This window comes from Salmo salar, chromosome 22 (assembly GCF_965601325.2).
Source record: "Salmo salar chromosome 22, fSalSal1, whole genome shotgun sequence".
Taxonomy (NCBI): Eukaryota; Metazoa; Chordata; class Actinopteri; order Salmoniformes; family Salmonidae; genus Salmo; species Salmo salar.
Window position 1 is genome coordinate 9,296,023 of NC_138312.1, and position 15,926 is coordinate 9,311,948.

At 40.6% G+C, this 15,926-nt stretch overlaps 1 protein-coding gene across 3 annotated transcripts in view; it reads right to left on the minus strand.

Moving 5' to 3' along the window:
- The window catches only part of LOC106582704 (protein kinase C and casein kinase substrate in neurons protein 1), a 71,957-nt gene that overhangs the window by 18,148 nt on the left and 37,883 nt on the right, over positions 1–15,926 (minus strand). For all 3 annotated transcript variants that reach the window (XM_014166029.3, XM_014166028.3, XM_045705328.2), the window contains exons 2-3: positions 8,167–8,285; positions 1,476–1,632 (exon numbers count right to left, since the gene is read on the minus strand). In XM_014166029.3, the coding sequence (XP_014021504.1) occupies positions 1,476–1,632; positions 8,167–8,226 (217 nt within the window). In that variant the 5' untranslated portion in view covers positions 8,227–8,285. The remainder of the gene's footprint in view (positions 1–1,475; positions 1,633–8,166; positions 8,286–15,926) is intronic.

Genomic DNA, 15,926 nt, shown 5'->3' on the forward strand with positions numbered 1-15,926 from the left:
CATGCCTATCATGAAACTTTTTTCAAATCATCATTAGTGTCGCATCATGCAGCCTTACAACGTATTAAAAATCTAAACATATAGCCCAACGTTTGTAGAACAACTGAAGTTACATTAATAACTCTTAATTAAGAATATAGGAGTACCTATTTCTTTGTTAACCGCTCAACACAGAAGAGCCGCATGTGCACACTCCCTTAAATTGTTTGGAGAAAATATCCTTTGTATTTTATTCAGCTTTGTTCAATTGTATTCTTCATACTATAAAATAATGCCATGGAATTCTAAGCAAATGTTGTCTGCTAAATGAACTAGTGTAGCCCATAGCCATATGGCATAGCCAGATGAGGACCTAACATCAGGACAACTCAGAGTATGCTATTCTGTCCTTCTGAAATATAAATGAATTTTCCTCATATCATGCTTTTTTAGACCTGTCTAAAATAAATAATGGATTTATTGTGAAGGTGTAGGCTATATTACATGGATTTATTATACTTTTTAAAATGTAGATGTTCCAAAGGTCTGCATCAGTGGCTTGTAGGCTATGTGTGAAAGCCAGGAGATGCTAAGTGTGTTTATGTTAATTAACGGTCAATTACCTTGAGACCAGCAGTTATTTGATGAAATATTTATATGATGAAATTTCGTGACCGCCATAGCCCTAGTCCAGAACAAACTGTCATTCACTCAGCAATCATTTCCTTCCTCCATTCCCATAGGGCGGCACACATTTGGCCCAGCGTTGTCCGGGTTAGGGGAGGGTTTGGCCAGGGTAGGCCGTCATTGTAAAATAAGAATTTGTTCTTAACTGACTTGCCTAGTTAAATAAAGGTTAAATCAAACATTTTTAGATTACAGTGCAAAGTGTAGAACACCTCCATAGTCTCCATCATACTCCAGCCCAGTAGGTGGCGGTACTGCACCTAATATTGGTACGCACCACCATAAAACCCCAACGAAGAAGAAAGGTAGGTTGGACTACTTTAAACATCATTGCTGCCAGTTTGAAAGCTTTTTAAAAAAGCTAACATAAGTGCATGTGACAGAAGGGAGCAATAATAAATATTATATGTTGCTATCTTTGGTTGGCTCCTCTTTCCAAGATTAAATGGATTAGAAAATTCTTATTGTGATATAATGCTTACTTCATTGAGCATGTACAATATGTGCAGTTGAAATTTGACATAGAACCAATGACCAAAAAATATGTATTTTCAATGTCTGTAAATTATGTGTTTTCAACTTTCATTCAGAACCGAAAATTTCAACGTCCGGAAAATAAGTATTTTCAACATCCAGAAAATGTGTATATTTTGACCTTTTATTCTGAACCTAAAATGAACATAACTTCAACGTCTGGAAAATACGCCTTTTAGACATCTTTTTTTTGCTAACTGGGCACCAACAGGTGGCAGTAACTTTCCAAAGCATTGTGAGCAGCTGGGTTTGTGTCTCCCCTCCTCCCCTCATACCTTTATCCACCAGCTGTCTCCATCTCTTGGACCAGTCGGTCAGCTGCTGGCTGTAGGCCTTCTCAATTTTGGCACGCTCTTGTATACAGTTCATCAGGTCATTGCAGAGCCTGTGTCCGTCATCAATCCGCTTCACAGCACACTTGTAGTTCCCCACCTTTCATAGGCACCAGAATGAGAGGCATTTCAATTACATTCAACACATTCCACCTTAAAAGCCGATTTATGGTAATTCCAGTATCTACATTGGCTGTGCAGTATTTACTGTGATGCGGCCTCTGCAGAAGTTAGGGCATTCATACTTCATGCGCTTCGCGGAACAGAGCTGTTTTGATGGAAGCCTGTTCTGAAATTGCGGCACACCCTCCGTACTGAGCGCATTGCCGAATCAAGCATAAATCGTCTTTAAGAAAGTGGCGTGCCACCTTAAAGCTAGAATCCTTATCCCAGTGGGCATACAATATGTTAAATATGTATTTTTCTGGTTGGACGTCTTATAACCAGATCACAAACAGATTAAGATGTCTTTTACATTATGCCTTTTTTTTTTATCTGTTTTTTGGTTTAAATCCGATTGAACTACTGACCAGTTATCTAAATACTACTAAATTAATCGACTCCAATCTATATAAACATGTGCTTAGTGTTTGTGGGCCATGCACCCATTGGATATAAGATACTAGAACCATTAAAATGATTAAAATTGGAGTAATGTTCTTTTTCTGCAGGGTTTGCGCTATTCAGCTTAGCACAGTTAGCAAACAACAGCTGTCAGAGCGCACCAAAGTGGGTTAAGGTCGCGCGGCAACATGCTGGGCTCGGGCCTATTCCATTTGAGACTCGGGGTACTTGGCATAGACTCGGACTCGGAGGGCTTCATGCGGGCAGAGCTCTTCCCGAGTCCGGCAGAATCATATTACTCTGGGCTCTGGCTAATGGTACTCGGGCCGAGTGCACTTCAGCTCATCCGGCCCGAATAACTTTTTCAGGTTTAGGGCCATTTGAGTTTTTTATTCAGCAGGTGATGAAATACAAATTAAAAAAACTAAGAAATGTGATATATTTAACCTCTATCGAATTTGCTAGGTCATTAAAAGCTAAACTGTGTGACAGTCTCAGCGATCCTAAAGCTATCAGAGATGGTCCCTAATTTAGAGAATCTCTGATGGTATGAATGCTTTTGCTTTCACTACAGGCCATTGTAGGGTTTTTCGTAGTTGCTGTCCACCTAATTGAAAAGTGCACATTCACTTCCATAACGTTTGTTCTAGGCTACCAGCATGTAAGATAAAAATGAACAATAATACAGGATACCCTTACAAAAATGCACTGCCATTAAAATGCAGTAAAACTGTGGTACAATGAAATAATGGTTGTTTTATTAATGGCATCTGGTAGCTTACTGTGTTGTGTTGGCTTCTAATGGTAATATTTTGTCTGTGTTAGCCAATTACACTGTTTATTGTGCTGCACATTTTCTTCTGTTCAACTGAATGCAATTTTGATGTTCAATTATGACTAACTACATTTCTTTTCAGAATTTAACGAAATAACACATAGGCATATGTGTTTTATTTCAATATCCTACTACAATTTACAAGGGTTTACGAAACACTTTTTTTTTATCAATAATTAGTCAAATATTATTGCACCTGAATTTGATCTAGAAAATATGACTATTATATTTTCCCTTAAAGCTTTTAAGCAATTAACATAATGTGTGCAGTAATTGTATTTTCATTTGAGTAGCTAAATAAGAAGGTAGGCATATTTCAGTAGCTAAATAAGGAGGTAGGCATAAAACTTGGATTGGAATCTGTGCCTTGCGTGCAGCAATAGATCTCTAATCTGCTAAATGGTAGTCCCTGTTCTCCTGCATTCTTGTTTTACTTTTGTAAGTAAAGCAGTGGTTTGTTGGGGAGAAGAACATCAAGGAAACTGCTGACAGATTGAATAGCTAGCAAACGTTAACTAACAAAGCTGGCCAATTTTAGCTAGCTAACATTAGCTTCTCTGGCTAATCCTGTTGTGTACCTGTTGTGGCCATTGGTTGTACCTAGCTAGCTTTTTGATATCTGTTTAGTTAGTGACAGTAATTGTATGTGTGTGTGTGAATATTGTCATGTCAACATTTTGTCATGCTAGCTCTGTGTGTGTGGGAGAGAGATGGTTAATGAATACACATAAAGGAAACATTGATTGTGTGTGTGAGACACTGTAAGCTGACCTAATTCTTGAAACGTGTACCCCCAATGTGGATGTGAAGCTTTTCTTGATTCATCAGGTATTTTTGTGAATTTTGCATTTGTATTTGACAATACATTTTGCCTATCCCTGATCCCCCTCAACACTAATTCTAACAATACACCTCTCAACTGCCTACTTCAATTCTAGCTTGGAAGGAAGGATGGAGGAGGGAACAAAGGAAGGCGTACATTAGTTATCCAGCCTGCTGACTGAGAAATGTAAACAGTCTATGTTTTGCTGTCTATCTCTCTACGTCTGTCTGTCTGACTGCAAGATTGCCGAGGGGCAACATAGTCAATGTACTTACTATTCTAAGTCTAACTTAGTGAAGACCATCAGGTAATGGTTAATTATGATTAGTCTCAGTCTTTATAGCTCCTGAAACATGTCAATGACCTGATGCGAGGGGAAAATCTCAATTGCATATACCTCGCGCCTCTGTCCTCTCTCCTCGCCTCATTCTCAAAACCCTTTGGAGGAAAATGTCTGAGGGGAGGAACCTCTGGCTTTCTCATCCAATGGGTTTTGAGAAGGAAGTGAGGAGAGAGGACACAAAGAGTATGAAATTGAGATTCTCCCATGGCCTCTACAGCAGTGCATGGCCACCCACTCAGTTAGCAGTGACCTATTCTGCCATATCCCATTGAAAGGAGTGAGCAGAACCACCCCTCCTTACATCCATTTTTTCTTTGCATCAGGTCTCACTGAGACTGGATTCCCCAAGAGACATGCTATTCAGCTGATGAAGCGCCAGAAGAATGTTATGGTGGGTGTAGCGAAATGCTTGTGTTCCTAGCTCCAACAGTTCAGTAATATCTAACAATACACAACAATACACACATCTAAAAGTAAAAGAATGGAATTAAGAAATATATAAATATTAGGATGAGCGATGTCGGAGTGGCATTGACTAAAACACTGTAGAATAGAATACAGTATATACATATGAAATTAATAAAGCAATTCGCAAACAAGTGTGCAGAATGCAGATAAGAGGAATAGCTTTGCCAATTACACCCATTTCTAACAATCTTTGTGGCAGGAATGATATAAAAAACACAGCTTTTGAAATATATAGTATTGGATTGTCTCTTTACACATACTTCAATTTTTTGCATTTACCTTTCTTTTTTTAAGACTGCCAAGCTGTTCTCAAATGGGGGAACCTCTGTCTGGGACAATGTACACAGGATTATGGGATGGTGTGTTTATAAAAAGTTATTTTATCAAGCATAACTTTACCATTTAGAGATGAGTAAAATACAGTCATAATCCAACTACTGTCTAATTTTGATATTCTCTTTTATAAAATGTTTCAGATTGATGACCAATGAATTAATGTCCCACTTCAATATGAAGGGACAGAGGAGCAAACATGCCTTTGCTACCACTCATGTGTGCTCTATTGTAGTTGGTAAGTAAATGTGAGCTGTTAAGACATTTGACACAGACAATGACATTTTTTTGTAGATTCTCTTAAAGATATTTTACTGTGCGTTCCTGTTCTGTTGTGTTCTGCATGCCCACATTATGCCAATCATTAATTTATTTTTTCTCTTTGTATGCTTAGAGAAAGTGTCATGAAAAGCCAGAAAACTCAGGAGCTTGATGTGTTGCAGGCCCTCTGGAATGTCCTAAAATATGCCCCTGATCGCCATGTTGGAGGAAGATGCAAAGTATGTGTATGAGCAAATTGCTCTTTTTTGAAGCCATCTCTAACCTATAAATGCCACAAACTTTTTCAACTAGTACCATGGAAATACTTTAAGCCAGCTGAGTCCACAAAGTTTCTTCAAGTTTCTTCAAAATTCTTCAAATTTCATATCGATAAAGTTTTAATGCACCGATTCTCTTTACTATGACCCATCACACCACTCTTCAAGAGGGCCACTACGCTCCAGATCACCTTCTGTGCTCAGAGGTCTTTGATGAGGATCTACCCCATCACACTGCTTTTATTAATCATTAATACAATAAAAAAATTTGTCTTTATATACTCTGTATCCCAGTCTTTCTATGCATGTGCTTTCTTTGGGTGAAATTTGAAACAATTAGGGACACATCAAAATTTATTGGGGGGAGGGTTGATCCAAAATAGGGGAGGGTTGTGTGGTTTAGGGGTAGGGTTGTGTGATTTTTTTCTTTTTGGGGGGAGGGGGGGTTGTTTTTTTCCCCTGGTTGACATCATCTCTTCTGTTCATATTTTCCCTATAAACAATGGCTTGACTTACTTTTGACATCAACTTTTGTGAAGGTTTGGTATGGTGTCGCTATAATTAAGCTTTAGCTACTGCAGGCGTATGATATGAAGGCAGTGCACCCCAGTGTTCCAGCTGACTCCGACAGTTGAACATGAGGTGAGGAATAATGTTTCAGGCCTATCAGAGTTACTCCTATAATCTAACATTGTAGTGCTTATCTTTATACAAAATATTCGGATCGAAAATTAACAAATGACCCTCCTTCTGTACGTCTATATCTGTATAGCAGACGCAGTAGCCATCTGGCAAAAATAAATGAATATCGGTGTCATAGCATGCCACCGGCATATCTCTCTCTATGGGGTTATGCCTAAACTTCTCTTCCTTTATATAGGCTATATGTATTTATTAAAATATGAATATCATACAGTGGCCTTTGCATGCAATGCCCTGATACATTTAGCGCTCAAATCTTTGACAGCTGAACTCTGAGGTGGACAATTATTGTTTTAGGAAAGTACCCTAAAACTCCCCCAAAAAATGTGGTTATTAAGTTTTGCGTATGCTTCCTTTTCGAAACACAAGGGATAGTGTTTTTGTAATTTGTTATAAGGTGTTTTCAAGGACAAGCATATGTGATTCATTTGGCCAACATCCCTCGTTTATTGATGGCGCTGGCAGGTTGGATCAAATCAAATCAAATCACGCATTTCTCAAATGTCCGGTCAATTAAAATCTTCCCTGTCATGTTGTCCAGCGCAAAATTTTCCTGAAGGAAACTGAAATGGCATATTGTTTTAGATTTTAGAATCTTCACATGAAAATCTGTCGCCAATTGGATGGAAACCTAGCTATAGACACCCTAAAGACTCTAACACATATGCTAGTTCAGTGTCGCTTTGATTATGCCTGCACATCATGGTTCACCAGCAGCCCTAAACATCTAAAGAATAAGCTACCAGCCAAACAAGTTTATAAGAATTGTACTTAAACTCCACCCTCAGATGAGTATCTGGAGGTGGAACATTTTTTCATCTCTATCTATGTAATGGGTCTGTATCTATGTAATTGGGACCACAACGGAAATAAGTCCCAGACTTTATTGTGCAATCCCGGTGAAAAATCTTTATGTATATATGTATTTTTTAACTGACAAATAAAATCAATCAATCAATCAATTCAAATTGCGCAGCGGCCAATTGATGAATGGAAAGAGACATCTGTACAAAACATTTAATGACATTCAGAAAATATGGCATCAAAATGTTGACAATCCGATTTCCCCCTAGCTGATCATTGTCTGCAGCCGGCTCTGATCATAGTGTAACGAAACAGGCAGGAAGAGTGAGCTTGTCTGTGGTGGTCGGCGAACCCTCAACCTTCTGGCCTGTAGCCCTGCATAGCATCGACTGTGCCACAAAAGCATGCTGAAGTGACAAAGTTGATATCCACGTTTATAAACACAGGGTCACTACAGTTATTGTTATTTGTGGTCGTAAACATGATTTTGAATTAATTCTATGAAGGGGGAGGGTGTTACAATCATGTGAAAATATTTGTAACTTTGAGGAGGGGGGTGCATTTTTTTAATGACACCTTGAGTTGGACCAGCCCCTCCCCGCTAGTAAATTCTGATCTGTCCCTTAAAAAAATTGTTGTAGATTTGTTTTTGCCATTGTTTGAACGATTTTAAAAGTAAGAATATGTTGTAGATTTAAACTTTATTGGTGCCTATGGAAACAAATATAAATGTAATGAACAATGTTTTCAATATCCACATTTATGATTTATGACCAGCTAGTCAGATAGAGATTACAATTATGACCAACTGGTTGTATGACGGTCCAAAAAATATGTAATTCTGGTCAGTAAAAATACTTCCTTTTTCAACTAGTTTGCTACCAGAATAAGACGTCATATAAAGACGTCATACAGACGTTCCTGTCACCTGTCAAACCTGTAATCTACGGCAGCAGTAGCCCCTAGAGTGGGATACTGTATCATATACACACACACACACACACATACACACACAAAGACACACAATCCCACTACAACCGCAACCCTAGTCAGTGGCCTGTCACGCTGCCAGCTCTGCCGCAAAGCCATAGGAGGGTGATGCAGTGATTGCAGAGTGTGGACACCTTGGTTACTGGTTCAAATCCCAGTTCCACTTAAAGGGATGCCTGTTTGACTTTATATGAATCTATCTCTGTAGGCAAACAGTTGTGGTCTGTTCTCACCTCCCAGAAGCTGTCTGTGCCATCCTCCTGGCTGGCTGACTCATCGTAGACGCCCGACATGATCCTAGAGGGCTTGAGGAGGTTGCGGGAGTCTGCAGCACAGTCACGGTCGTCATGCACTGAGGGGAGGAGAGAGAGAGGATCGTCAATAATAGCAATACAATGTGATCAGTTGCTTTTATCCAAATTACAAAAAAATATGCAAAGAGGCCATTTCAGAGACTGCGTGTGGGAATTGAAAACCAACTATTTAAGTGCTCCATGTGAATATAATGTTCCCTTTCTTTCAATATATCATGAAATGTTATTCAGATGTAGAAGATGTGAAAGAACTAATGACAGAAGAGCAACAGAAAACTTGTACGTTTTATTCAGTTACTGTCCTCCCTCAGTCCCTTCAAATTCAGATATACAGTAGGCAAGCTACCAGTTTCAAATACAGGAGGTAGTTTTAAGTAAGTGATCAAGTTGCTCATCCTGAGAATGTACACAGACATTGTGCCAAGATAAGGTTGAGTTATCTGTTAATAAAGCACTGTTTCTCTGTTAACTAAAGGAATCACTGATGTGGCCCTTTGCATTATGGAGGAGTCGACTCTACCCAGCTAGCACATTTAGTTCCTTGGAAGTTGTGGGAACGTATGTTTTTGGTTTCCCATTGGTTCAGGAAACGAAGCCATACGTTTCCTGACAGGTGAAATTGATTTTTTTTTAAATGTTCTGAAAACGGAAGTGAAAATGTTGCCTGTTCTGGGAACTAAAATGTTTAGGTTGCAGGGAGGTTCTGAGAACATTTTACTATGGTTCCTTGAAAGTTTTCCTGTGAGGTGTTATTAACGTTCTGAAAAAGAAAATGATAGGTTATTTGAAGGTATTAAATAAGGTTCTGAGAACATTTCCTAAGTGTTATGATTGTTTTAAGCAGATTTTAAAGGTCGTTTTGAGGTTTTTGAATAACTTCCTTGAAACTTGGCGCCGGAGAGGAAGGCAGACGTTTTACGTGCCCCCAACCGATTGTGTTTTTTTGTTCGTTTATTTGCATTGTTTGTAAGTCATTTTTGTACTTATTTTGTACATAATGTTGCCGCTTCCGTCTCTTATGACTGAAAATAACTTCTGGACATAAGGACTGCGATTACTCACCAGGACCTGGCAGAATCCTTTTCCTGAACGAGTCAGAAGAGCCCGACGCGAACGATATACTGCTTTCTCGGGAACATGCCCAGATTCCCGGAATTTGCATGAAGAAGAGTCAGAGAAAAAGGGGCCGGAGGGCGGGCTTCCTTCTGAGAATTTGTAGGCGATCGAATAAACCCCCACTCCTTTCCATTCTGCTAGCTAACTTGCAATGTTTGGAGAATAAAATAGACACTGTCAACATACAGTTAGCTGGTTATAGGTCTCACACTATTGCTCGCCTGAGGTAGAGTATCTCATGATAAGCTAAAGACCACACTATCTACCTAGAGAATTTTCATCTGTATTTTTAGTAGCTGTTTACATACAACCACAGTAAGAGGCTGGCACTGAGACAGCTTTGAATGAGCTGTATTCCTCCATAAGCAAACAAGAAAACGCTCACCCAGAGGCAGTGGTCCTAGTAGCTGAAGACTTTAATGCAGGTAAACTTAAATCCATTTTACCAAATTTCTATCAGCATGTTAAATGTGCAACCAGAGGAAAAATAACTCGCGACCACCTATACTCCACACACAGAGATGCATACAAATCTGACCATAATTCTATCCTCCTGATTCCTGCATACAAGCAAAAATTAAAGCAGGAAGCACCAGTGACTCGATTAATAAAAAAGTGGTCAGATGAAACAGATGCTAAGCTAAAGGACTGTTTTGCTAGCACAGACTGGAATATATTCCGGGATTCCTCCGAAGGCATTGAGGAGTACATCACATCAGTCATTGGCTTCATCAATAAGTGCATTGATGACGTCGTCCCCACTGTGACCGTACGTACATACCCCAACCAGAAGCCATGGATTACAGGCAATATCTGCACTGAGCTAAAGGCTAGAGCTGCTGCTTTCAAGGAGCGGGACTCTAACCCGGAAGCTTATAAGAAATCCCTCTATGCCCTTCGACGAACAATCAAACAGGCAAGTGTCAATACAGGACTAAGATCGAATTGTACTACACTGGCTCTGAAGCTCGTCGGATGTGGCAGGGCTTGCAAACCATTACAGACTACAAAGGGAAGCACAGCCGAGAGCTGACGGTGACACGAGCCTACCAGACGAGCTAAACTACTTCTATGCTCACTTCAAGGCAAATAACACTGAAACATGCATGAGAGCATAAACTATTCCAGAAGAATGTGTGATCAAGCTCTCTGCAGCGAATGTGAGTAAGACCTTTAAACAGGTCAACATTCACAAGGCCGCTGGGCCAGATGGATTACCAGGATGTGTACTGCGACCATGCGCTGACCAACTGGCATGTGTCTTCACTGACATTTTCAACCTCTCCCTGCCCGAGTCTGTAATACCAACCTGTTTTAAGCAGACCACCATAATGCCTGTGCCCAACGACACTAAGATAACCTGCCTAAATGACTATCGACCCATAGCACTCACGTCTGTAGCCATGAAGTGCTTTGAAAGGCTGGTCATGGCTCACATCAACACCATCATCCCAGAAACCCTAGACCCACTCCAATTTGTATACCACCCCAACAGATTCACAGATGATGAAATCTCTATTGCACTCCACACTGCCCTTTCCCACCTGGACAAAAGGAACACCTATGTGAGAATGCTATTCATTGACTACAGCTCAGCGTTCAAAACACCATAGTGACCTCAAAGCTCATCAATAAGCTAAGGACCATGGGACTAAACACCTCCCTCCGCAACTGGATCCTGGACTTCCTGACGGGCCGCCCCCAGGTGGTAAGGGTAGGTAACAACACATTCGCCACGCTGATCCTCAACACAGGGGCCCCTCAGGGGTGCGTGCTCAGTCCCCTCCTGTAATCCCTGTTCACTCATGACTTCACGGCCAAGCACGACTCCAGCACCATCATTAAGTTTGCCGATGACACAACAGTGGTAGGCCTGATCACCGAAAATGACGAGACAGCCTATAGGGAGGAGGTCAGAGACCTGGCCGTGTGGTGCCAGGACAACAACCTCTCCCACAACGTGATCAAAACGAAGGAGAGGATTCTGGACTACAGAAAAAAGAGGACCGAGCACGCCCCCATTCTCATCGACGGGGCTGCAGTGGAGCAGGTTGAGAGCTTCAAGTTCCTTGGTGTCCACATCACCAACAAACTAACATGGTCCAAGCACACCAAGACAGTCGTGAAAAGAGCACAACAAAACCTATTCCCCCTCAGGAGATTGAAAAGATTTGGCATGGGTCCTCAGATCCTCAAAGGTTTCTACATCTACAATATTGAGAGCATCACCGCCTGGTATGGCAACTGCTCGGCCACCGACCGCAAGGCACTACAGAGGGTTGTGCATACGGCCCAGTACATCACTGGGGCCAAGCTTCCTGCCATCCAGGACCTCTATACCAGGCGGTGACAGAGGAAGGCCCTAAAAATTGTCAAGGACTCCAGCCACCCTACTCATAGACTGTTCTCTCTGCTACCGCACGGCAAGCGGTACCGGAGCGCCAAGTCTAGGTCCAAGAGACTTCTAAACAGCTTCTTCCCCACAAGCCATAAGACTCCTGGACACCTAACCAAATGGCTACCCAGATTATTTGCATTGCTTTCCCCCCCCCCCCCCCACACACTCTTTTACATCGCTGCTACTCTCTGTTGTTATCATCTATGCATTGACACTTTAATAACTCTACCTACATGTACATTTTACCTCAACTAACCGGTACCCCCGCACATTGACTCTGTAATGGTACCCCCCTGTATATAGTCTCGCTATTGTTATTTTACTGCTGCTCTTTAATTACTTCTTACTTTTATTTCTTATTCTAATCTGTATTTTTTTAAACTGCATTGTTGGTTAGGGGCGCGTAAGTAAGTATTTCACTGTAAGGTCTACACCTGTTCTATTTGGCGCATGTGACTAATACAATTTGATTTGATTTGATTTTAATGTTTCAAGACGACTTTTAATAACACTGCTAGCTTAGTTTGGGTTAACTGTTTCGAACTCCAAGCACAGATAGTTCACATGGGAATTAATTTGCTTAGGCATTAACCATGCCACATCATGCCAACACATGTATTTTTTTTATTGTGGCAGTACCTATGATCTTTTGTTCTCTATCCATGGAATTAGTCCACTGTGTCACCAGGATGGAGCTTGCATGCCATGTTTGTTTTATGCATACAACATTGTTCATTTGATTCTATTCAGACACGATTTCAAAAGGAATCAATCACTCATTAAGATCCAGTGTGGCCAATTAGTGTGCACGGCCAACACACCTGAACGCACTTAACAAGATTAAGGAGAGAGAGTTTTATTGATGCTGAGAACGGAATGTACAGTGACAAGAAAAAGTATGTGAACCCTTTGGAAATACCTGGATTTCTACATAAATTGGTAATAAAATTTGATCTGACCTTCATCTAGGTCACAACAATAGACAAACATCTGCTTAAACTAATAACACAAACAATTATACATGTTCATGTCTTTATTGAACACACCGTGTAAACATTCACAGTGCAGGGTGGAAAAAGTATGTGAACCGTTGGATTGAATAACTGGTTGACCATCTTTTGGAAGCAATCACCTCAACCAAACATTTTTTGTAGTTGTGGATCACACCTGCACAATTGTCAGGAGGAATTTTGGACCCTTCCTCTTTACAAAACTGTTTCAGTTCAGCAATATTCTTGGGATGTCTGGTGTGAACTGCTCTCTTGAGGTCATGCCACAGCATCTCAATCGGGTTGAGATCAGGACTGGGCCACCCCAGAATGCGTATTTTATTCTGTTGAAGCCATTCTGTTGTTGATTTACTTCTGTGTTTTGGGTCGTTGTCCTGTTGCATCACCCAACTTCTGTTGATCTTCAATTGGTGGACAGATAGCCTAACATTCTCCTGCAAAATGTCTTGATAAACTTGGGAATTCATTTTTCCGTCGATGATAGTAAGCTGTCCAGGCCCTAAGGCAGCAAAGCAGCCCCAAACCATGATGCTCCCTCCACCATACTTTACAGTTGGGATGAGGTTTTGATGTTGGTGTGCTGTGCCTTTTTTGCTCCACACATAGTGTTGTGTTCCTTCCAAACAACTCAACTGTAGTTTCATCTGTCCACTGAATATTTTGCCAGTAGCGCTGTGGAACATCCAGGTGCACTTTTGCAAACTTCAGATGTGCAGCAATGTTTTTTTTTGGACAGCAGTGGCTTCTTCCAAGGTGTCCTCCCATGAACACCATTCTTGTTTAGTGTTTTACCTATCATAGACTCATCAACAGAGATGTTAGCATGTTCCAGAGATTTCTGTAAGTCTTTGGCTGACACTCTAGGATTCTTCTTAACCTCATTGAGCATTCTGCACTGTGCACTTGCAGTCATCTTTAGGGAGAGTAGCAACAGTGCTGAACTTTCTCCATTTATAGACAATTTGTCTTACCATGGACTGATGAACATCAAGGCTTTTAGAGATACTTTTGTAACCCTTTCCAGCTTTATGCAAGTCCACTATTCTTAATCTTAGGTCTTCTGAGATCTCTTTTGTTCGAGGCATGGTTCACATCAGGCAATGCTTCTTGTGAATAGCAAACTCAAACTTTGTGAGTGTTTTTTATAGGGCAAGGCAGCTCTAACCAACATCTCCAATCTTGTCTCATTGATTGGACTCCAGGTTAGCTGACTCCTGTTAGCTTTTTGAGAAGTCATTAGCATAGGGGTTCACATATTTTTTCCAACCTACACTGTGAATGTTTAAATGATATATTCAATATAGACATGAAAAACACAATAATTTGTGTGTTATCAGTTTAAGCACACTATGTTTGCCTATTGTTGTGACTTAGATGAAGATCCGATCAAATTTGATGACCACTTTATGCAGAAATTCAGGTAATTCCAAAGGGTTCACATACTTTTTCTTGCCACCGTATATCTTTTTAATAAAACTTCTCTGAATGTTACTAAACTTTTCTGGTGTTTTTTTTGGAAAGTTTTCTAAAACATTCTTGGAACAATTTCAGAACATGAATTTAAATAGAACCATGGGGAAACGTTACGCTGAAGTAATGAAATTCCCACAGAAGAACATCTAACATCTTAAAGTTCTCGTTAATATTTGAGAACATTTCCAATGTCAAATCAGTCAGAGAACATTCCTGCAACATGATCAACATTTTAATTAAATGTAACCATGTTTGAACTTTTAGGAAACGTTCTTTTAAAGTAATGAAATACCAAGAAAATAACATTGTCAAGTTCCTTAAATGTGCTAAGAATGTTCCAAATCTAAGCAACTATCGTCGTCGTAGTGGATGGACCAAGGCGCAGCGGGTTGAGTGCTCATATTAACTTTATTAGAACACCTATAAACTAAACAAGAAAAAAAACTAACAGACATCAAACAGTCTTGCAGGCAACACACAGCTATGCAAAGAACAACCTCCCATGACAAACATATTCCTATTTATAGGACCTTCAATCAGAGGCAATGAAAGACAGCTGCCTCCAATTAAAGGCCCCAACTACCTACACATAGAAATTGAAATGACTAGACAGAACATAGAAATACACTAACATAGAACAATGACAAAAGCCCTGGAATACATAAACCAAACACCCCTCTACATACACACACACCCCGAACCATATAAAACAAATACCCCCTGCCACATCCTGACCAAACTATAATAAAAAATAACCCCTTTACTGGTCAGGATGTGACAGAAGGTTGTATGCAAAATAACCATAGGACAACCACGCTCCCACCAAGCTATAAGAAACCTATCGTTCTCAGAACATTATGTGCTAACTGGGTAATTAATAATATAATTGCATGCTGTCCGCTCAATTTTTATCAGATTAAGGAGTCTGTTACTTAGAAACTGTATGTCTGTCTGTATCCCTCTCTGTCTGTCTACCTGCCTGCCTGTCTGTGTCCGTCTGTCTGCCTGCCTATCTGTCCACGAGCCGCGTCCTCAGAGTTTTAGGGGTCGCTGTCTGTCTGTCTGTCTGTCTGTCTGTCTGTCTGTCTGTCTGTCTGTCTGTCTGTCTGTCTGTCTGTCTGTCTGTCTGTCTGTCTGTCTGTCTGTCTGTCTGTCTGTCTGTCTGTCTGTCTGTCTGTCTGTCTGTCTGTCTGTCTGTCTGTCTGATTTTCAACACTCTCAGTCTGTCTGCCATGCAGATAGCCTAGTGGTTTAGGAGTGTTGGGCGAGTAACCAAAAGGTTGCTGGTTCAAAGCCAGCTAGATATGGTTCCTGTTTCTCAAAACCTTAATAAAAACACCTCAGAACAAAATAGTTATTATTGAACAGCTGTGCCTCTACTATTAACTTAGTGGAAAGGCTAACATGCTAGTAGGGAAAATGTTTTCCACTAATGAGAGACATTGCTGTTGAGGTCTAGAGGCCACAGGGTTGCTGGTTGGTTCAAGTCCTTAATCAAGGCAAATGTCATGTTCTGTAATGTCTATGGCAGCAGAGACTACAATTTACAGATTGTACTCCAAGAGCAACTGGATGTTTCTTTCACAACCGATACTGCAACCCCCCCCATCAGCCCTGCAATCTCACCGGGGAAGGCCTTGTGAGTGCGCGCTCGCACTCGCGCACACACACACACACACACA